The sequence below is a fragment of the Echinops telfairi genome, unplaced genomic scaffold (genome assembly GCF_000313985.2).
Source record: "Echinops telfairi isolate 266 unplaced genomic scaffold, ASM31398v2 ScPeMD7_443;HRSCAF=831, whole genome shotgun sequence".
Taxonomy (NCBI): Eukaryota; Metazoa; Chordata; class Mammalia; order Afrosoricida; family Tenrecidae; genus Echinops; species Echinops telfairi.
Window position 1 is genome coordinate 24,913,994 of NW_022104341.1, and position 21,815 is coordinate 24,935,808.

Below are 21,815 nucleotides of genomic sequence, written 5' to 3' on the forward strand. Positions count from 1 at the left end.
AGGAAGGGGCAGTACAATAGGCATACACATTGTAGGAAGGGGATCTATGATAGGCATAAGCGTGACAGGAAGGGGATGAGCTAGGGGTGTGCCCACAGGAATGGGAAGGTCTAGGGGTATACATGTGACAAGATGGGCAGACCCTAGATTCATGATGGCAACCCAACCTTGGTCATCCTTGGGCAGGTTTGATCTCTCTGGGGTCTCCTACAAGGAAACAGACTACTATCCGTATCAGAAGGGAGTGGGCCCTACTTGTTGTGGGATAAACAGTAGTGTCTTCTTGGTCTAGATGGCTGATAGCTCTTAGGGAGAATGACCCCTAATCTACTGATGACCTCCAAGTGTATGGTCATTTGCAAGCAGCTAAGTTTGGCATACATTTGGGGGAGACAACTTGAGAGAAATCCTTCTGTTTCCCACAAGTTTTCAGTCCACAGCTGGGTCTTTTCATGTCCAACCTGTCATTTGACCCTCCTCCAGCACCACCACTGGCTGGAAGCCAGTCTCAGAACTTGGGGTGGTAGACTAAGTCAGAAGTCCCCCAGGTATAGAGGGAGTCTCACTTTCAGAGGGTGGAAGAGGAGAAGGAAGCGGCCTTCCCTCCCCCAGGCATGGGGATTGTCGGGCTTTCTGGGTTCACTGTCCAACATATGCCCTGACAACATCCTAGAAACCCCAGGATGCGGGGCAGATTTAGGGAGCCGATGGTGGAAGTATTCCATCCTTTATCCCCTCCCACCTTCACACTCAGCACCTAGGTTGTGACGTTTCCTCATTCCTGGATTCCAGGAAACGCGAAAGCACCCCTCCCCGGCAAGACTGCCACAGAGCTTGTCGGAGAAGGAAGGAACAGTACTGATGTGTCTGTGGCGTTCATCAGATGCTTTTTGTTTTGGTTTTCAGCTTAAAGAACAAGTTCTGGGTCAATGAACAGAGGTAAGAAACTATAACAATTAGAATCTCAGGTGGATCCCTATAAAATACCCACATAAATGAGTCCCAACATTCAATTCCATGTGGGTGGGCTGTTCTGTACGTGCTCAGGAATTCACAAGCCGTGTCCAATGAAATAGGTGGCTAGGGACACCCTGAACTCAGGAGACACACAGTGGGGAACATTAGTGGGAGATGGTATGGAGGGGGGCGGGAATTCCAGAGCTCACCCAATCGGCTGTTCTAAAAACTGTAAGCACATGCAGTTGCTCCAATGAAGGGCCCATCACCTAAGCCCTGGCCACTCCTTATAAACTTCCAGGGATTCCTTCCAACCTGGAGGACCTCCCTGAGGCAATGCTGGAGCCTCAAGTAATTTCAGAGGCTTTGGGGCAGGGGGCGGTATTCTAAGACTGACCTAGCCTCCTGGCTGCAATAGGAGGCAGGTCTCCGGCAGTGAGGATTGGCCAATGAGTGGAGGTAGCATGGCTTAGCCTAATTTAGTAATCCACAGTGAACAATTTCACTCAGAGATTCTGATTCTAGGCTGGCATCTATCTCTTTCCCAGCCCCATAGCATCTTCCTGCAGAATCAAAGCTTCCTTAAATTTACAATCCCTGACAGGGACAAAGCACCCCGTAAGCCAGGTAAACACCGGCTTTCTTGTGCTTTCTTGCCAGTCTGTAGCAAACATCCCGTGATTTCACATCTTTGATGGTCTAGAAGCAGCCAGGGAAATAGAATTATCAGGAGCTCTGTGCCCGTTGTGAAGATCAGAGGCGCATTACCCAATCAAAAAGGTAAAGACAGGCCTACTGGTGCTTCGTCACTAATAAGCTAGGTAAACACGTGAAATTGTTCACTCCAGAGTAGTAAACAAGCACAAGTAGGCCTGTGTGTGCCTTGTTGATTGGGTACCCCACCCCTGGTCTTCACAGGGGATACAGAGCTCCTGGTGAACTTGACTGTCCCAGCCGATTCTAGACTGTAAGAGACCCTCAAAGTGAAACCTTCCTGGGGAGGAAGCGGTGAAGCCCTGAAGAATAAGTCTTCTTCCCTGCTTGGTCTAATATAAAAATTAATTTTGTTCCCTGGGGAAGGTGGACTTTTCCACCGCCATTGAAGGGTTTCTAGGAGATCCGTGGGTTAGCAAGATCATGTTCGGCTTCCAGAGCTTGGTGGAAGACTTGCGAGGGCAGAGGCCCACAGCTGGGATCGCAGTTGAGAAGCTAGGTCGGGAGTCAAGGCAGGAGGTGGTGGTGGTCTACCACGACCTGGGGTGGGGTGGAGAGGCACCAAGGAGGATGGCGGGACTTGGTCTGGATTCACCATGAAGCTGAGTCAAATGATGCCGGTGGTGCCACAAGGTGGACCGGTAGCCCAGCAGGAGTCATGAGTTGGGGTTAGCGGAGTCTTCAGGGGTGATGCCGGGTGAAAGAGGAGGCTAGGGTGCCCAGATGCTCAGGAAGGCAATCGGCACCCTGCCCTGCCAAGGCGGAGAGACAGGAAGGTAGCCGCGACCAGAATCTGCCACTCAAGGAAAGGTGGGGACGAGGATGAGTGAAGAGACTGACAGAGGCCAGACTCCAGAGGGCCTTCCACAGCGAGACACCAGAGTCTGAAGTTCACTGCAGGGGCAATGGGAAAGCATTGGTTATTGATTCGAGGTAGAACCGTATCAATCACTAGTCTAGACAATCTCCCCTCCCCACCCCACCCCAAAACAGGCCTCCTTCCAGAAACAGCGCTGCAGCGCTACTGGTAGGTACAAAGCACCACCTGGGTGGTTCACGCCCTGACCCGAGGATCTCTCTCCCCCTTGGCAGGTATGGAGGGATTTCCATCGGAGGAAAGCTTCCAGGTCTGCCCATCACCGGGGAAGCCCTGGTTGGGTTTCTAAGGGACCTTGGCCGGATAATGAATGTGAGCGGGGTAAGTAAACACGGGGAAATGTGGGTGGGATTTTTGTCCTGCTGAAGTATCCTGAAACCTAACATGGCCTGGGGGCTGAAGAAAGGAAGATAAGACACCAACCCTCTTGCTTGTTCCGGGTGGGTTTTTAGGGCCCTAACACCAGAGAGGCTGCTCGGGAAATGCCTGACTTCCTCAAGCAGCTGGAAACAGAAGACAATGTGAAGGTATTTCATCCACCCGACCTGCCCTCCGGCGAAACATCCACCAAGCTGGCTCTTTTTGGTTTCTTTTTCCAACTCAGTGAAATCCCCTCCTGCAGGCATCTGGAGAACCATGCCTCCCAGGGCCCCCGCCTTCCTCCTCCTCCCATTCCTGTCCCGGGGCGAACTTCTTGAAGCAGCTGTTCTTTGGGGGATTGCTTCTCCCCACAGCACAGACTGACAGTCGCCGTGCCCGTCTCCTCCTAGGTGTGGTTTAATAACAAAGGCTGGCACGCCATGGTCAGCTTTCTCAACGTGGCCCACAACGCCATCCTACGAAGCCACCTGCAGGAGGACAAGGACCCCGAGGAGTATGGGATCACCGTCGCGAGTCAGCCCCTGAACCTGACCAAAGAACAGCTCTCAGAGATCACGGTGTAAGCCGCCGTGGCCCTCCGCCTAGTTCTCTCTGCGCAAGCTTGCGCCCATTCTCCAACCTCAGAACGTCCGGGCCGCAGGAGGCCGCGTGGGAAGGTTGCGTAAGCACACTGCCATCCAGGGGGATTTTGTCTCCTAGAGATCCCACAGGACAGAGTGGAACTGCCCCCATAGTGTGCCCAGGCCCGTCATCTCTACTGAAGCAAGCTGTCCTATCCCTCTCCCATGCAGTGACCAGTGGGTTCAAACTACCAGCCTTTCGGTTAGCAGCTGAATGCTCAACCACCATGCCACCAGGGTTCCTCGAATGTTGTCTGTTCCGGCACACATGAGCTGAGACATTTGACACACAGACGATGCTTTGAGTTCCCCCCCACCCCCTCCGCCCCGTCCGTATGGCTAGGGAAAGTCAGCTTCTATTTGGTTTCCATCTCTTCTCAGCCCCATGGGAACGAGCTGCTCCTGCAGCTGACTCTTCGCTCTGCTTCCAGAGCCTGTGCCAATGACTGCCGGGCACTAGGGAGGTCACGGTGTAGCGGTCATCTCGCCAGGAGTGGTTATCCTCCGTTCCAGTATCTGCCCTGGGACAGCCGGGCTTTGGGGGCTGATGACTGCACAGCTTCAGGCAGTAGAAAGCATCTGTCTTCGTACTTGTACACTCTGTTGTCTCTGGGGCCTGTGTGGGAACCCCTCTGTTAGTACCCACCCCCTTGGGAAGACAGCTGTCGTGTGGGTTCCTGACTCCCGGGAACCCCAGCAGGGCACAAAAGATCAGACCATCGTGAGCAGAGGGTTTTCACTGGCCGGTTGTCCCCAAGTAGATCGCCAGATCTTTCTTCCTAGTCTCACATTATCTGGACGCTCTGCTGACACCTGCTCAGCACCGTCGCAACACCCCAGGCTCCAACGGCACACAGAGGTGGCTGTGCATGAAGGGCAGCTGCTGCTGCTGCCACTGCTCCGTCCTCACCTGGCTCTCCGTGTCTCTGGTCTTGCTACAGGCTGACCACTTCGGTGGATGCTGTGGTTGCCATCTGTGTGATCTTCGCCATGTCCTTCGTCCCAGCCAGCTTTGTCCTTTACTTGATCCAGGAGAGAGTGAACAAAGCTAAGCACCTGCAGTTTGTCAGTGGGGTGAGCCCCATCACCTACTGGCTGACCAACTTCCTCTGGGACATCGTAAGTGTTCGCCAACTGCACCTTCCTCACCGAGATGGAGATGTGGTCCACTCTGCCTGAGGAGACCCCGCAAGGTGGGGTTCTTGCCCTACCGGGGCTACTGGAGGATGCTGTGCAGAGGCCTCACATATCTGCTGTCCCTTGAACCTCTTCAAAAGATACAGAACTAGCAGCCCAGGCATGGAGAGGGTTAGATGGTCGAGCTTAACACCTGCCAAAGGAGGGCTCTTACCAGTCCGCAGGGCAGGGACTTCTGACCCTCCAATGACCATGCCACGTTGGGCAGTGAGGTTGACCCTCTCAAGAGTAGTCTAGAACTGGAAGGGTCCTACTGAGGGGTGCCTCCACCACACCCTCTTCTGCTCCACCACCAAAGGGTGGAGCTTCCCATCTAGCAGTAGGGTTGCTAGATAAATAAACAGAATTTAAATTTCAGAGAAAGAGTACAATCTTAGTACAGTGAACCCTTGTTTATCATGGTTAATCGGTTCTAGACCCTACCGTGATAAATGAAATTCCGCGAAGTAGGATTCCTTATTTGTAAATCAAATATTTTCGTAGTTAGAGCATAGAGGACATGAAAAAACACCCTTTAGTCACCATTACACTCGTATTACCCAATTTATTAAACGAAAAATGGAAAATACAGTAAAACATTTTGGACGTTACTATTATCATTTATTATTTATTATATTATTTATGGCATCTAGTTTACAGTATTACATATTTCACATACAGTATTATTATACATAGTTCTTACAAATACTGTAATCAATAGCCTATGAAATGACTTAAGGGATGTACTCTATAGGTGGGTCGCCATCTTTTTCCTCTGAAGGAGCGGGTGTAGGCAGTGGGTGCTGTTACGCAAAAACTGCGATAGAGTGAAGCCGCGGAAGTCGAAGCGCGAAGTGGCGAGGGTTCACTGTATAAGTTTGCCCCACCCAAAATATTGCATGTGACTCACTTATACTTTTATACGTATAAAAGTTCATGGTTTATCTGAAGCTCAAATTTAAGTGAACGTGCTATATATTCACATGCTAAATCTGGCAGCTCTGCTCAGTAGCGTTCTCTTGCTTTCTCCGAGTTACCAAGAGAAACAGAGGCCTCACATAGCTAAAAGTAGATCAAAAGAGATGAACACAGTAGATGGGTCACGCTTCCTGATAGTAAAACATACTGTGCAGCTACAGTAATCGAGACCGCCTGGTGCTGCTATAGCAATAGACACCTAGACCGATGGAGGAGAGTTGAGAATCCAGAAATAAATCCATTCATCTGTGAGCAACCGAATTTTAATAAGGGCGCTGAGTCCAATTGATGAGGAAAGAAGGTTATCTTCAATAAACGGTGATCAACAAGCTGGGTTTCCACACCCAGAAAAGGGACACAGGATCCCACGTCTCACGCCGTCCAGAGAGACACACTTAAATGAACTGAGGACTGGGACAACTAGAATACAAAGCCCAGACCCCAAGAACTGTAGGAAGCTGGTCCCACTTCCTCGTTCTGCGGGGAGGAAGGGAGGCCCAGAGAGGCTAGGCAGCTTGCCCTTCTTGTCTCTTTTCAAGATGAATTACGCTGTGAGCGCTGGCCTGGTGGTGGGCATCTTCATTGGGTTTCAGAAGAAAGCATACACGTCTCCGAGCCATCTGCCTGCCCTGGTTGCCCTGCTCATGCTGTACGGGTGAGTCGTGTAGGCCATGAGCTAATGCCACTGAAAGGGTAGCGAGGAGAGGGGCATTCGCTTCTTTCAGAAGACCTGGGGTTCCCAGAGGCTGTGAATGACATGTACACTGAGCCTGCAGCTGCTAGTCAAGAATTGGCCTGGCTGCTGTGTGCAACCCCACAGTGAGGCCTTTCTGAGGCGCCATCTACTTGGGACCAATGGGCTTTATCATTCACCAAGTACAGTCACTGCCACTGTTTGCTTCCATCTAAACCCCGGGAGGTGACCAGAGCAGGCATTATTACCTTCATTTGCTCAGAGCCCGCAGGATGGCATTGGAACATTCTGCCTTAGGCGGGGCACCCCAGGGGAGATAGCTATTGGAGCTCTGTCTCACTGAGTTGCTCATTTCCCACAGGTGGGCAGTCATTCCCATGATGTACCCAGCGTCCTTCCTGTTTGACGTCCCCAGCACAGCCTACGTGGCCTTGTCTTGTGCTAATCTGTTCATCGGCATCAACAGCAGCGCTATCACCTTCATCCTGGAGCTGTTTGAAAACAACCAGGTGAGCATGGTTTGCCTGGCCCCCGTGTGTGAGGAGCAGGTGCCACGGGGGACGCGCCCAGCCAGCTGGGTGTGGGTAGCGCTGCCTCTTGAGAAGCTTCATGCAGGAAGTTTCCCTCTCTCTCCCCTTCCTTCGTTCTTGTTTCCTTCCTCCCTCCCTGCTGTCCTTCCTTTCTTTCTCCGTGCCTGTTCCTTGTGTGCACCGAGGGTCAGGGTTGTCCGTGGTGTAGTGGTTAGGAGTTGGGCTGTGATCCACGTGATCAGCAGTTTGAAACCACCAGCAATTCCACAGGGAAAAGCTGGGCTTTCTATTCCCGTCAACAGTTACAGTCTCGGAAATCCACCGGGGGTCGCTGTGAGTCAACATTGACTCGATGGCAGTGAGAGAGGAAGAAACTTTGCTCCTTCGAGACCTGCTTGCTCCTTCAAGAAGATTGTCTCAAGAATTGTAGTCTTAGGCTTCACACACACACACACACACACACACACACACACACACACACACACACACACACCATGTGATTTCAAAATGATAAAGGAACAAAGCCCCATACAGTAAATCCTCCCTCATCTGTTCCCCAGTCACTCCAAGGGCAACCTCTCCTTGACGTTTCTCATGTGTTCTTCTGCAAACGCATAAGCAAATACATCAACAAGGGGACATCAACACGATCTTTTCAGTCCGCTTTCTCCACGAGCGTTTTGAAGCCCCCTCGTGGATCTTTCTCCCATGTTCTTGTGCAAATGGCAGCATCTTGCTGTTACTGTTGCATAGGCAAGTTCAGCCTGGGGCACGATGATGGATGTATGGTGTTGCGGCCGATTCGTGTTTATGAGCTGCCCCCATCCCTGCCCACACAAACTTCTCCTTGTCCATAAAAAGAAGTTTAATTTGTCTGCTAAAAAGAGAAAAAAGTCCTAAAATTTTTTTTAGAAGTTAGAGGCCAGTAGCTACAGGAGTTACCTCACCTACAGACACACACAGCACCCCCCACCCCCCACCAGGCCTCCACATCTGGCTGGGTCCCAGCATGCCTGTGTTCAGAACACCGTCGGCTGGGTCCCAACATGCCTGTGTTCAGAACACCGTCGAGGATTGCTCTCTGGGCACTTGCCTCCCCCGCAGCCTCACCAGCCTGTGCTTTCCTCAGTGGCTCTTCTGAGTTCTGAGGCGGACACAGGCTTCGGCGCCCACCCTGCTGCCCTGGGCCCCGCCCCCACGGCGCCTCAGCCAGGGAAAGGACAAGCCAGGGCTGTGAATCTGTGGTCCTCCCAAAACAGACCCTTCTCAGAGCTTGCGGCTCTTTCTATGGCCACTAATCAAGAAATGATACCCATCTGCCCCACGTCTGATGAAGAAATGTGCCAAGTGGCAGTCAGGCCGTGGAAGGGAAACGGCCAGGACGGAGATCCCATGAGGGCCGACTGCGAAGACTGCTCTTCCTGGCGGAGGGTCTTCTCACAGGCTCCCGGCTCACCGAGGTGGAAAGGGCTGTGTCACTTTGGAAACACTAACAGCAACTGAGGAAGACTCTCCTTCCTCCAGGCTGCACGGATCCAACCTTTCCGGAGCACACCTTCCCTCCTTGCACCCCAAGCTGGTAGCTGTCAGCTACGTGATCAGGCAGATGATGGAGAACTCTCATCTCCCACAGGAGGCCCAGGCCCCGTAGCTGCTGCCCCTGCTCAGTGTGTGTAACCATGTCATGGGTGTGCCAGCAACCCGCTCTCCAACAGTCCTGTCCCAGTAGGGACAGCGCCCGACCCTCCAAGTGAGCAGTGATGTCTAAACCATGGTCCACGAGCTTCCTCCTGGTAGTGAGTGCTGAGCATCAAAGGGACGAGGCTATGGAACACCCTAAATCCGAGGCGAGCCAAATAGGGGGTGCAGGGTGCAGGACTGTCTTTGTGGGGGAAATCCAGTCTGAGCAGAAGATGCAGGATCTTGTTAACCAGGTCTGTTAATATCAAAGAACTGAAGAGCAGCCAATCACCACGGAAGGTATTTAAGAAGAACACCGAGTATTCAGGATGGACTTCCTCCCCTCCAGGCATCACGGACTGACTACTGGGGGAAAGACAGGCAGAGACAGGGAAGGATGGGGCGTAGAAAGTACTGCAAGAGAGAAATAGGTTGCTTCCCGTAAGAATCCAGGAAGGCTTAGGAGGGCTTCTGGAACTAACTTTCTTTTTTTTTTCTTGTCTTTTCTTTTTTTAATTCTAATCATTTCATTAGGCGCTCATAAAACTCTTATCACAATCCATACACACATCAATTGTGTAAAGCGCATTTGTACATTCATTGCCCTCATCATTCTCAAATCATTTCCACTCCACTTAAGCCCCTGGCATTAGGTCCTCATTTTTCCCCTCCCTCCCCGCTCCCCCCTCCCTGGAACTAACTTTCTAAGGAAAATTCTACCAGGGAGCAGAAAGGACAAGGGTCTTCTTTCTGACTAACAGATGGAGAAACAAGTACCAAGACCTAGAGGCAGAAGAGCATGGAGCATTGTGGGGAGGGTGTGTGTGTGTGTGTGTGTGTGTCTGTGTGTGTGTGTGTGTGTCTCGGGGTGCAGTCATGTGAGCAGAGCTGACAGACGAGAAAGCAGAGTGGTTGTGTGGTAGGGGTGGGTCTGATGACCTGGTGTGTGTGTGTGTGTCTCGGGGTGCGGTCATGTGAGCAGAGCTGACAGGCGAGAAAGCAGGGTGGTTGTGTGGTAGGGGTGGGTCTGATGACCTGGGCTGGAGTGGGCAGCAACAGCCCAGCCACGAGATTTGTCGGCGTCACTCACTCCGTGTCCCATCTGTCTTCTTGGGGGAGTTTCTACCCAGCACTCAGAACAGTCTGGCCATCGGAAAACAAGTCCCCCCCAATCAGTACTTGCCTCAGAGGCTCTCTGGCTTGCTTGGATAGTGCTCGGAGCCCGGGCCATGGCTGCTGCTCTGTGGGGAGCGGAAAAGAATGGTCCAGGCAAGGGCCAGCTGAGAAACAGAGCTGGGAACGGTTCCTGTCCTCGGGTACAAGAGGCTCGGGCCCCAGTAATGATTCTCCGCTGTACCAGAGAGGAGACTCTTCTCTTCCCCCTATTCCTGCCACCCTCCACCCCCCAACCCCACCCACTGGGAGTGTGAGGTCTCCCGGTGACAGATGCCTCTGAGGGCCAGCTCAAGTGCAGGGAGAGTTCACCACAGACAGAGCTAGAGGGCTGCTTCTCTGCAGGTCCCTAGTGACGCCACCAGGTCAGCTCCCCTTGAGATCAAGGAGAGCAAGCTGGAGACTCAGCACCGTTAGCCCTCGTCAGAGATGGGCGTAGTGATGGGTGGTGGTGGCGGTGATTGTGTTCAATCAGCTCCAACGCAAGGTGACCCCATGCTCCGCAGGACAACATGCTGTCCAAGCCTGCACCATCTTAACAGTCAGTGATATGCTGAGTCCCCAAGCCCCCACCCTACCCCAGGGGCCTCCTCTCCAGGCCAAGATCCGACGGTGTTCTGCTGGGATCCAGGAGGGTTTTCACTGCCTAATTTCAGAAGTCAGTCACCAAGCCTTGTTTCTTAGTTGGCCTTAGCCTGGACCCGCCACTGGGGCCCGCCCACCATGTATTTGAAATACTGGTGACATAGCTTCCGGCAAAACAGTGCAGTGCTGTTCCAGCCAAGCCACCACAGCCTGGCAAACCGATGAGTGCGTGGTAGACTGAGCAGCCAAAGTGCTCAAAGAGCACCACGCAAGGATGAAAGGACCGGCCCAGGACTGCCCCAACAGCCCCCCATGTCCCACCTGCCAAAGCCCGCGGTGGCCACTCTAGCCACAAGGACCACTTTCTGCAGACCTCCCCCTGCTCCTGCCCCTTGAGGACACACATGCCCCACCTGGTCAGGCAGGCCTACAGCTACCATGTGGCTGCTTTGTGTTTCAGACATTGCTCAGGTTCAGTGCCATGCTGAGGAAGCTGCTCATTATCTTCCCCCACTTCTGCCTGGGCCGCGGCCTCATCGACCTTGCACTGAGCCAGGCCGTGACGGAAGTCTACGCCCGTTTTGGTAGGTGGAGGGTGGGCTGGGGTCCCCCGCAGCTGGGAGGGCTGCAGTGGGAGCTCCTGTGTCAGATCTGCAGCCTGGGCTGAGGGGGATGGGGATCTCGATGTGCCAGGTGGTCCTGTCACCTAAAAGGTGGGTGGTGCCTCTGTCTGCATGGCTGAGGAGCTACTAGGGGTGGGGTGGGGTGGAGGGCAGGACGACCATCACTCCTCTGACCGGAGGAGCCCACGATGGACCTGTCCTCTTTCACTCCTGTGGACAATCCCTTGCTTGTCGTCGGCCCCAGCCGGCCTAGTGTGGGAGTCCAATCCTGATGCTGAGCTGGGGCAGCGGCAGGGATGGCGTTCACGCTGGTCGCCTCTGTCTGCAGGTGAGGAGCACTCTTCAAACCCCTTCCAGTGGAACCTGATTGGGAAGAAGCTGCTTGCCATGGCCGTGGAAGGGGTGGTGTACTTCCTCCTGACCCTCCTCACCCAACACCACTTCTTCCTCACCCAGTGGTACGTTCCTGCCACCGCCACGGTGGGGCTGGCGACCCAGGACTGGGTTCCACACAGGCGTGCCCATCTCTCCTGTCATGAGCCTCAGCCCGAGGGGGGCTTTCTCATTTCGTTGTCTCACTGCAGCAAAGCCTGGCTCGTGCCGAGTGAGGCCAGGAGAGTTGAGGCAGAGAGGAAGGGGAGTCATGCAGGGACAGGGTGCAAGGTCCCTGAGTAACGCAGACCATGTGCACTTGGCTGCTGGCCGAAATCCAACCAGCAGCACCTTGGAAGAAAGGTCCATGAAAATGGTTCAGCTGCCGTCAGTCAATTGAGACTGGTGACAACCCCGCGTGTGCCGAGCAGAGCTTCCCCAGAGGCTTTCGGGACTGTGCCCTTTGCCAAGCGCACCGCCAGCCCTGCCATTGAGGGGTCTCTGGGTGGGTTGGAACCATCCACCTTTTGGCTAGTGGAGCACTTCACCATTTTCATTACCCTGAGCTCTCGTGGTGGAGTGTGGATGTGTTGGGCTGCTCACCTAAAGGCCAGCAGTTCAAAACCCCCTGGGAGAAGGACTGGATTTCTACTCCCTTAAAGAGTTCTGGTCTCGGAAACCCACAGGGGCCCATGCTACCCTGTCGTGTGGATCCCTGTGAGTCGCAACGGGCTCAATGGCAGGGAGCGTGGTTTGGGTTTGGGGTGACCTCCTGTGCGGTGACAGCCATGGACCCCCTGTGACGTGCAGCTCCGCTCTGACACACACAGGGTCGCCGGGAGTCAGAACTGACAGGACAGCAAGAGCGTGGGAGGGTCGGTTTGGTCTTATGTTCTCGGTGTGTGTGTGTGTGTGTGTGTGTGTGTGTGTGTGTGTGTGTGTGTGTACAAGCCTCCTGGAGGAGTGAGGGACAGTCATGGTATGCCTCACTCTGCATCGGGGCCGGTGGTCACCTGGCTCAGTGCCAAGACCCCTTCCCTCGGGCTCTGCCAGCCCTGCGATATTCTCACTTTGATCCAAACCCACCCTGCCTAGGTTTGGTCCAGGAGCCTGAATTGCGAACCAGCAGTCCCTCATGGGCAAGCTTTCCTGGACACGATTTCGTTTCTTACCTTGTCCTCTCCAGCTGAGTCAGCTCATTTATAAACAAAGATTCGAGGGACTTGGCTTTGATCCACAGGGAGTGAATCTACCCTCCCTCTCACGGGGTTGTGGTGAGGATTGAATGGTGGGTGTGAAGGCACTTTGACCTGGAAGTGACTCTGAGATGGGAGGCAGTGTGAGGAATTGTCTGCGGGCCTTGCAGGCTCCCTCTACAACTTCGGCCGTGTCTTTAAGAGGGGGCAGGGTGGTCACCGACTCGTTCAGAGGCTTCCAACTCTGAGCTTGCAACTAGTGATCTTGGCCCTGCATGAGGTCCAGAAGGGGACCAGAGTCTGTCACCTCCCGCCGTTCCGTGGTTTCCCATTGGACAGAGTAGGGTTTCGGAGGCTGCTGCATGCCCTGTGGGTGGATTCCGACCACCGGCCTTCGGGTTAACCACCTTACCACCACGGCTCCTTGGACCAGAGACGCCAACAGTCATGTCCGACTTTAAGGAGGTGGTGAGGAGGGAGGCCTTTGTTTGGTGCAGCAAATGGAGTGCGAGAATGGAGGGCGGAGAGGCGAAAGGCCTGAGCCCGGGATGGACGCTGCTGTCAGCCCGCTCCTGTCCTGCCCGCTTCCTCTAGGATCCGGGCACCCGCCAAGGAGCCCATCGTGGATGAAGACGATGACGTGGCCGAGGAAAGACAAAGAATTCTAAGTGGGGGAAGTCAAGCCGATATCTTGAGGCTCCACGAACTAACCAAGGTCAGGAAATGTGTGTGGGCACGCCCCCTGGAGGGCCTGCTAGACGGTGACATTAGCCTTCCGGAGGGCAAGCTCTAACTGTGGGCCAACCACCCCTTTCCCTCCTTTATTGGAGGTTGGCCTCTCTGTTGCTATGACTTGTCTTCCAGGAACATCCCATTCTGGGGCCTTTTCTCCTGGGTCAGAGCACAGGGCATCAGGCCTGGCTCTGTGTAGAGTGGGGAAGCTTCCAGCCTCAGCTCCTGGGCATGGGACCCTTGTTCTCACACAGTATTGTTCTGAATGCTGGGTCAATATTTAACCCCTTCGCACTGTTACGTTTTCCTTTCCTCGTTGCTAAAGCATCCTCTCCTCATTGCTCCTCCTGCACGCCACCTGTCTCTGTTCTACGTTCAGGACTTCTCTGGCCCTTGCAGGTTTACTCGGGCAGCTCCGGTCCAGCGGTGGACAGGCTGTGTGTTGGAGTCCGCCCGGGAGAGGTGGGTACGCTATAGGCCCCCCAGGAGAGGGTGTCCCAGAATCAGCTCCGGGGACATGGCTCTTCTTAGGAAGTGGCACTTCACACACAGTGCAAGGCACGGGTGTAGCTATAAGTTTTCTAGGAGTGGCATGGGGGAAAAAGGAAAGCGGTAAAATTAAGTGTCATAAGACCCTTTAAAATATGATCAGTAGTATGTGCAATCAATATAAAATGTCACTAAGGAGATCATTTGCATTCTTTTTTTGTTTGGGGCTCTGAGTCTTCAACATCCAGTGTGTGGTTTAGACGTTCAGCACATCTCAACTCAAGCTAGACCTACTGCCCGTGGCCTCTGCCAGGACAGCATTCATGATCGGGACATCTTGCCCCTAACACACACTGTCCCTACTAGTTACCAGCTGCCATCAACTGAAGTTCAACTGTGGCAAGCCCCTGAGTGGCAGAGTGGGCTGTGGACCTGTGCTCCATATGGCCTCTGGCGGCTGCTTTGGGAGCTACAGATCACCCGATGCCCCCTGGATGGACTTCTAGTCAGCAGCCAACTGTATAATTTGCACCACCCAGAGACATCAAATATACCAACCATCACTGCCATCGAGGCAACACCCACTCATGGCAACCCTCTCGGGCAGGGTAGACCATGTCCTGGGGGTTTCTGAGACGGTAACTCTTTACAGGAGTTGAAAGCCCCATCTTTCTCCTGAGGGGCGGCTGGTGGCCTCAAACTGCTGACCTTGCAGTTAGCAGCCCACCATGTAACCCACTCTGCCACCAGGCTCCTTTCAAATATACACTTGCCCTATACACCAAACCTAGAATTGATTCTAACGCATAGGGACTGTGTTAGGCTGGGTTGACTAGAGAAACAAATCCAGTGACGCTCATAGATGTATAAGAGAGCTTTATATCAAGAAGTAATTGTGTATCAAGGAAACATCCAGCCCAGTCCAACTCAAAATCCAATACTAGTCCATAAGTCCCTGTTCAGACTCACGCAGCCACATGCAATGATGCAGAGTGCAGGAGGATCACAGGTCGCTGGGTGCAGAGTCCCATGGATCCAATAAGTGCATCTCCGGGGCTTTGGCAGCAACCAGGGTCCGCACGCAGTCAGGTGAAGGCAGAGTGAGAGGGGTAGGTTCCCAGGGTCCTCCTTATAAGAAGGCCACACCCACAAAGGGTCACCATCAAACTGCGACCTGATGGCTAAACACTTCTATGTCTCTCCGCTCCCTACACCTTTAGATATCTTCAAGTTGACAGGAAATGTTGTAACTGCCCCAGGGACCCTCGAGGGCAGAGGAGAACTGCCCCATGGGTTTCTCAAGAAACAACTTTACAGAAATAACTGCCTCCTCTTTCTCCTGAGGAGCTGCCTGTGAGTTCAGATCACAAGCTTTCAATTAACAGCAGAGTGCTTTAATGCTGCGGCACCTAGGAGTTGATATCCCAGACCTTCCTGGCCCCCTTTAAGATGTCCAGACGCGCTTCCATATCTTCTTCTGCAGCCGTCCATAGCTCTGCAAAGCACTGTCACGTGACTAAGAACTGGGGAGCAAACTGTGGCTTCTCACGGCCATAGAGCAGGTGACTCCCACGCAAATCCTTGGGCGCCTCGCCCAGAGCTCACCCCACTCTAGCAGGCCCTGTTGGCTGCCATCCTGGGCACTGCAGGGACTCGCTGAAAGAAGAGGAGATGGCATGGGGGAAATAGCCTGTGGGCTGAGGCTTGAACTTTGCACATTTCTAAGAGGGAGGAACGGGAACCCAAATCAAAGGAATCAGCCTAAAATGAAAAAGAATCCTTAAAATATGAGAGACCAAATGAGGACCTAGCATGGCAGCTCTCCGTGTTTTCCTAAATACTTGCGGGGTCTCCTACCCCTCGGGGATCACGAGAGGAGAGGCTCTGAACTCCTGCCCAGGGCCAGGCCTCCTGGGGAGAGGGTGACACCCCTGTGGCATCTTGGAGCCAAAGGTTAACATTGGCTCACAGCAACACCACGTTTCACAGGAGGACTGTGCTCTGGAGGGTTTTCAATGGCTGTCATCATATGGATGTAGGTCGTCAGGCCTTTCTTCCGTGGGACCGTGGGGTGTGCAAGATGGTAACAGTCCATCACAGTTGACTTGAGACCCCCAAATCAAAGCAGAACTCACTGCCATCCAATTGATTCCAACCCATGGCGACCCTACACAACAGAGTAAATCCACCCGCTGTGGATCACCAGGACTGTACGCTTTCAGGGAGCAGAAAGCCTCGTCTTTCTCCCACTGAGCCCCTCCAGCAAGCCCTAAATCTTCTATTTGCCGAGTCAGACTGAGTACAGAGATTTCCTTCTCTATTTCTAACTAATGTTTTAGCCGACTGCTCACCACAGGCGCCCTGCTGGTGTAGTGACATACAGGGTGGGCTGCTGATCAAAGGTCAACAGTTCAAACCCCCTAGCTGCTAAGTAGAAAAAAGACGAGACTTTCTGCTCCCATAAAGAGTTACAGTCTCTGGAAGGCAATGCGTTTGAGCAGGAGGGAAGTAAATTTCAACCCCAGCTCCCAGTCTGGACAAAAACCCAACCAGATGTGAACCCAAAAAGTGTTTTAAACCAGGAACATTTTTAATAACTTAATTTTTCACTTACATTGGTTATAAACACACATACTGAAATAAAAGATGATATGATATCCTGCCATGATATAAACAGGAGAGAAGAACAATAATAATGACCCATATGCTATTGGAGCAGGGCTTTAGAATTCCAGACGTAATCATCAGAAGAAATTAGTTTTCAGTCTTTACAAATGCTGTACCACTAATACAATTCTGGCCAAATGTCTGTTTCTCATAGTTCTTTGTACCAAAAGTTATAGTTCTGGGCGTGATTCCCATTGATTTTGACAATTTGGGCAGGTAGTCTAGATTAATATGCTTTTCTCTCAAAATACTTTGAGCTAGCTGAAACTAACTTTGTGTTCCACATGAGTGATCAGCCCTCTTCCTAAGTAGGAAACCGTCGGTAGGCTGGGGTGACCCACTCTAATTCTTGCTGAGACATTTGGAGTAAGACACAGAGTCTATACGTACAGGGTAGACCCTGGGGCATAAAACAGCATAAACTGAATGACTCTCAATGGAAATTTGCAAGGATCACCATATGCAGAATCATCCATTGCTTCAGACCATGAATGTGAGAATGGAGAATCCGGAGACATCACACAAGAATGAACCACAATCTCCTGAAGTGGAACTCTATTGGTAGGGACACTCAGCTGGTAGTAAGATCTGGCACGATTCCTTCCAAAACCCACTGACAAGTTACAGCTCCAATGACTTGCTACATATGTATGACAGCCCGTTTGTCATATCACGTGGGTCTTATCTTGTCAGGGATAGAAACAAACTTGTGGTTTTCCTTTGTATGTTCCAGGCCGGTGGCTTTGTAGTTGAGTCCTGGAAGCAATATTAATATTATCCATTGAATTCTGTAAGTTTGCATTTAGCAAAATACCAAATAGACAAATCTGTACAAGCAAGTCATGCAATGGCTCAGTTTTTTATTTAGCTCAACATCATTTTTGACCCCAATAATTATAATCCTGCAACCCCAAAAGAAAGACAAAAAGAGTTACCGTCTCAGCGGCGCACAGAGGCGGGTCTACGCTGTTCTGTAGGTCGCGGTGCGTTGGGATTGACTTGATGACAGCAGGTTAGGTTTGCATTTTTGTCTGTGGGGTATGTTGGCCCGTGTCGCCCCCCCCACCCCATCTTCCTCTCTCTCCCCCCACTCCCCTGCCCAGGCTTCTAACAAATAGCATATCTTTTCTCATCCTTGACCACCTTGCCCATCTGCCTAGAAGCTCCTATTCCTAACAGATCACCTGCACAATACCTCCTCTTCGTTGAAAACTCCACAGAAAAGCAGATCCTCTGTGCAGCTGGCCCAGTGAGCTCTCTGCATGACCACGGCTCCTTCGATGTGCTCTGGGCTCACCTGTCACACATCTTTCTTTCTCTGTGACACTATAAGTTCTTTGGGGGCAGGACACGATACAGCCTATTCATCTTTGCCTAGTGCCACACCTCTTAAATGCAGGGCTGTGTAAGTGAGTGCTTGACTGAAGGGCGGGAGGGAGGGAGAGAGGAACTCCATCTCTCCGGCATGAGACCATTCTGCATTTCTTCCCTCAGTGTTTTGGCCTTCTGGGAGTGAATGGTGCTGGCAAAACAACCACATTCAAGATGCTCACTGGGGACACCTCAGTGACTTCAGGTGATGCCACCATAGCAGGCAAGAGGTGAGTGCCTTGCCCCTCCTGTCTCTGGGTGTCTCTGGGCCATGACTCTGTCCCAGCAGAGGGAAGGTGATCAGCAGACCTTGTGTCTGAGACGCTGTAGGGTCCTTTCAGATGGTCCAAAGACTCCCAACCGTGGTTCCTCTGGAGAAACTGAGTTGATTGTTAAGGAATTGTCTCTTCAAATCCAAAAAAAAAAGAACGTCTAACTCTGTGAAGCACGGGAATGCCCACATACATGCAGGCACATCCGAGCACCGTTCATGCTGATCTACTTGGTGAACTTTCCCATTACTCACCCTATTCAAACAGCCACTTGCACTGGAGAGTTTCCTCCTGGCATACGTGAGAGTAACCACCACCACCCCAAAAAAAAACCAGAATATTTTTTTCAAAGCTACATATTTAAATGTTTTTTCCCAAACAACCTTATTACCTCCAAAGTACTCTCCATTACACGTAATTGATTTGTCAAATCTGGTATTCCATTCCTGGAAACATTTTTCAAACTCGTCTGTTTGGTTGGCTGACAACACCTCCCTTGATTTTTAATTCACCTCTGCTATGTTGTCGAATCGCTGTCCTTTCATGTTCTTCTTCATTCACAGAAACAAAAATGTCGCACAGAGTGAGGTGAGATAAGTCAAGTGTGTGCGGCAAGAGAGGCATGTTTTTTGCCCACAACTGGCGCACTGAGATGGCTGTGTGAGCAGGTGTATTGTCCCCATCTGCCACAAGTCAGGCCTTTTTTGTCACCCCGTGTTATGCAATCTCTTCAGAACCTCTAAATCGGAAGCCAAATTAAATATCTAACTGGGTGGAATGAACTCTGAGTGCACAATCCCCCTCACATCAGTGGAGCTTTTTTCCTGTATTTTGGGGGGAGTACCTCCTTGTATGTCTGTTAAGTACAACTGAATGTGCCTTCTGAGAAATGTGGCATTCTGTAATCAAATTCCTTAGGCTTTCAGGAGGCAAAACATGGGAAACTTTATTATAATCACTCAAATTTCTACATCACCTCAGCCACAGAATAAATTCTTGAATTCCCCCCACCCACCAATTTTGTCCTCCCAAATTTGTACAAACCTTCAAAAGGAAATACAATAAAGATGCATGGTAACATTTACAAAAAAAAAGAAAGTTCTGAAAAGCACTAAGTCAACACTTTGTCTTTTGAGGTAATTGATCCTTCGGGGTATCCAATGAACACTTCTTCCCAGAAAAACACTCTGCCCCGGGCATTACTGCCCAGCACATGTTTTTGCATGCTGTTTACTGGCAATTGACTGAGTCCTAAAGCACATTTGTGGAGCCCTGGTGGCACTGGGGGTTAAGCGTTGTTAGACAAGCAGCCACGCTGCACACTGGGAGAAAGACGAGGCTGTCGACTTCCCCAGAGGTTTTCGGCCTCAGAGACCCTCCGCAAGGTTGCTATGAGGTGGGATCAACTAGACGGCCACGGGCTTGGTTCAAAGCACATTTATGATCTTGCAGGAACCCCTGATCCCAGGTAAAAATATCAGTTTGAGCCACCCGCGAAGCAAAAATAATAACAGAAGCTGGAAAGGTTAGATGAGAGCCTTAGGAGGCAGTGGGTTTAAGCTCCTGGGAAAGAACAATGCAGCGAAGAAGTGGGGGAAAGGCAGCACAGCTCCGAGAAGGTGTCAGGGAATCGTGTACACACAGGCATCACTGAACTGGTGTGTGCATTGCTGTGTATATTCTCAACAACAAAATGAAATATAAATACACGCATATGAGAGGACCGAGCTCCATGAGGTTTCCTTTCTCTGAGTTGAGCTTCTAGATGGGTGCTGCCTGGAGGGCTCTGGACTGTTCATCTGTACCAGCTTTTCCTGGGCTGACCTGTGGCCAAGGACAGCAAGAGGAAAAGGCACGTGCTTATTCTAAAGGCTTCTCTGTAGCGCGATGTGTTTCCACAGACTGGTTCTCCAAGGGGCAGGTCAGGGAACATGTGCTCCTGTGTCTTTGTGTCCATCCTGACTGAACACATTAGCTATGCCCAGAGGAACCCAGGCTCTGGTCCATCAGTGCATTGAGCACTGTCGCCCTCTTCCCAGCATCCACCGGAAAGTCATCTTCAATGTGGCCAGTGCCCGCTGGGTACAGGGAGCCCTGAGCACGGGTTCAGACTGTCTGAAACTAGGTTCTCTGGCCTTTCATGCCCATCCTTGTGGGGTCTCAGCAAAGACACTGACAGAAATGGAGGCAGAATATGGCTGGGTCTAGCCCATCAGCAGATGAACTTCACTGAGTCATCGTGGTAAAAAATGAGTCATTAGGAAATTGGGTGGGGAGTGTAGCAGAAATTCACCATGAGACACTGTTATAACCAGGCAACATACAGGTCTGATGTTCAGAGGTCAAACTGAACTGGGTGCCAGAAAGAAACAATTGGTTTGAGTCCCGGGATTAAAGTTCTCTGGCCACTGACACTCCCTGCCATCAGTCAATTCCAACTCACGGTGACCCTGTGGACAGAGAGGCCGGTGGTTTCAAACTGCTGACCTTGTGGGTAGCAGCCCAACTCCTAACCACTACCCCACCAGGGCTCCTCCAAGTTCTCTGAGGGGTCCACAAATAACCCACCACCATCAAGTCCATTCTGGCCCATAGTAACCCTACAGAACAGAGTGAAAAAAGATCCCTTTGCGTCCTCAAGACTGTAAATCTCTACAAAAACAAGTGACTACATCTTTCAACCGAAGAGCAGCTGGTGGATTCAAACTTCTGACCTTGCAGGTAGTCGCCCAGCACATAACCAAATGTGCCACCAGTAGGGTAGCTTCTATGGATTTGAGAAGTATCCTTCTAGCTTCCCTGGATAGCTTTAATTGGTTTGATCCCCTGGATAGCTTTCAATTCCAGCCAGATATGAGATGACTTTTGTCACAGTGGGGGGAATTGCATGGCCGCTCTCTCTCTCTTCTTCGTCTTCCTATTATAGACATCTCTAGTCCTAGAACAAAGCTATGGGGGCAGGGAGGGTAGGGGGAGCGGTGGGCAGAGCTTACTAGATAATCTAAGGACAGTTTTCTTTTCCTTTATTTTGGTTTTCAAGGCAAGACATTTCTAGTGGGCAAGAGGATTTGCGTCAGCCACCTTGCTATCAAGTGCAACTCAGAGCAGCCCTGTAAGCTGGAGCAGCACTGCCCCATAGAGTTTCCAAGGCTGCGACTCTTCATAGGAGCAGGCTGCCTGCCACCTCCTTCTCTTTTGTTAGCAGCTGAGCGCTCTGATTTTGTCAGAGAGTAGAGAGAAGCCGGTGAATCATTGTCCCTGCCTGCTTCTTGCTCTGAGAGGTGACAGGATCGATTGGTTCCTGTGCATGAACTTGACCTCTTTCAAGATGGAGACGTTCACCTCCTTTGGGAAGCAGCCATCCTTTCCTGCTGCTTCCCAAATAGCGGAATGGGCTCAGAAACCACCGCACACTCTCTTAAACCTGACTGTCTATTTTTAAGTTCACAAGGGAGGTGACGCTTTCGTCAACAACATTGCCCATTGATGTGCATTTGTTGTATCGAAGACACCGACCCTTTGATGGGGCTGATGGGGTTGAGCTCAGAACCCCTGAGATTCAACACTTCTGACCAAATGACTCTCAGAGGCTGTGCCCATTTCTGAAGCAAAGAGGAGAAGGCGCTGCTTTCTTACTTTATGGGCAGAAGCTTCGCCAGCCTCCCCCACCCCACCCCACCCCACCCCACCCCAGAACCCCTGAGATTCAACACTTCTGACCAAATGAC

At 51.7% G+C, this 21,815-nt stretch overlaps 1 protein-coding gene across 1 annotated transcript in view; it reads left to right on the plus strand.

The window, feature by feature from the left end:
• ABCA4 (ATP binding cassette subfamily A member 4) overlaps nucleotides 1-21,815 on the plus strand; it is a 139,349-nt gene that overhangs the window by 100,212 nt on the left and 17,322 nt on the right. The window contains exons 26-38 of the mRNA XM_045292037.1: nucleotides 907-939; nucleotides 2,764-2,869; nucleotides 3,001-3,075; nucleotides 3,319-3,488; nucleotides 4,491-4,668; nucleotides 6,243-6,358; nucleotides 6,759-6,906; nucleotides 10,826-10,949; nucleotides 11,317-11,446; nucleotides 13,151-13,271; nucleotides 13,688-13,750; nucleotides 17,939-18,045; nucleotides 20,127-20,169. Of these exons, the coding sequence (XP_045147972.1) occupies nucleotides 907-939; nucleotides 2,764-2,869; nucleotides 3,001-3,075; nucleotides 3,319-3,488; nucleotides 4,491-4,668; nucleotides 6,243-6,358; nucleotides 6,759-6,906; nucleotides 10,826-10,949; nucleotides 11,317-11,446; nucleotides 13,151-13,271; nucleotides 13,688-13,750; nucleotides 17,939-18,045; nucleotides 20,127-20,169 (1,414 nt within the window). The remainder of the gene's footprint in view (nucleotides 1-906; nucleotides 940-2,763; nucleotides 2,870-3,000; nucleotides 3,076-3,318; nucleotides 3,489-4,490; nucleotides 4,669-6,242; nucleotides 6,359-6,758; nucleotides 6,907-10,825; nucleotides 10,950-11,316; nucleotides 11,447-13,150; nucleotides 13,272-13,687; nucleotides 13,751-17,938; nucleotides 18,046-20,126; nucleotides 20,170-21,815) is intronic.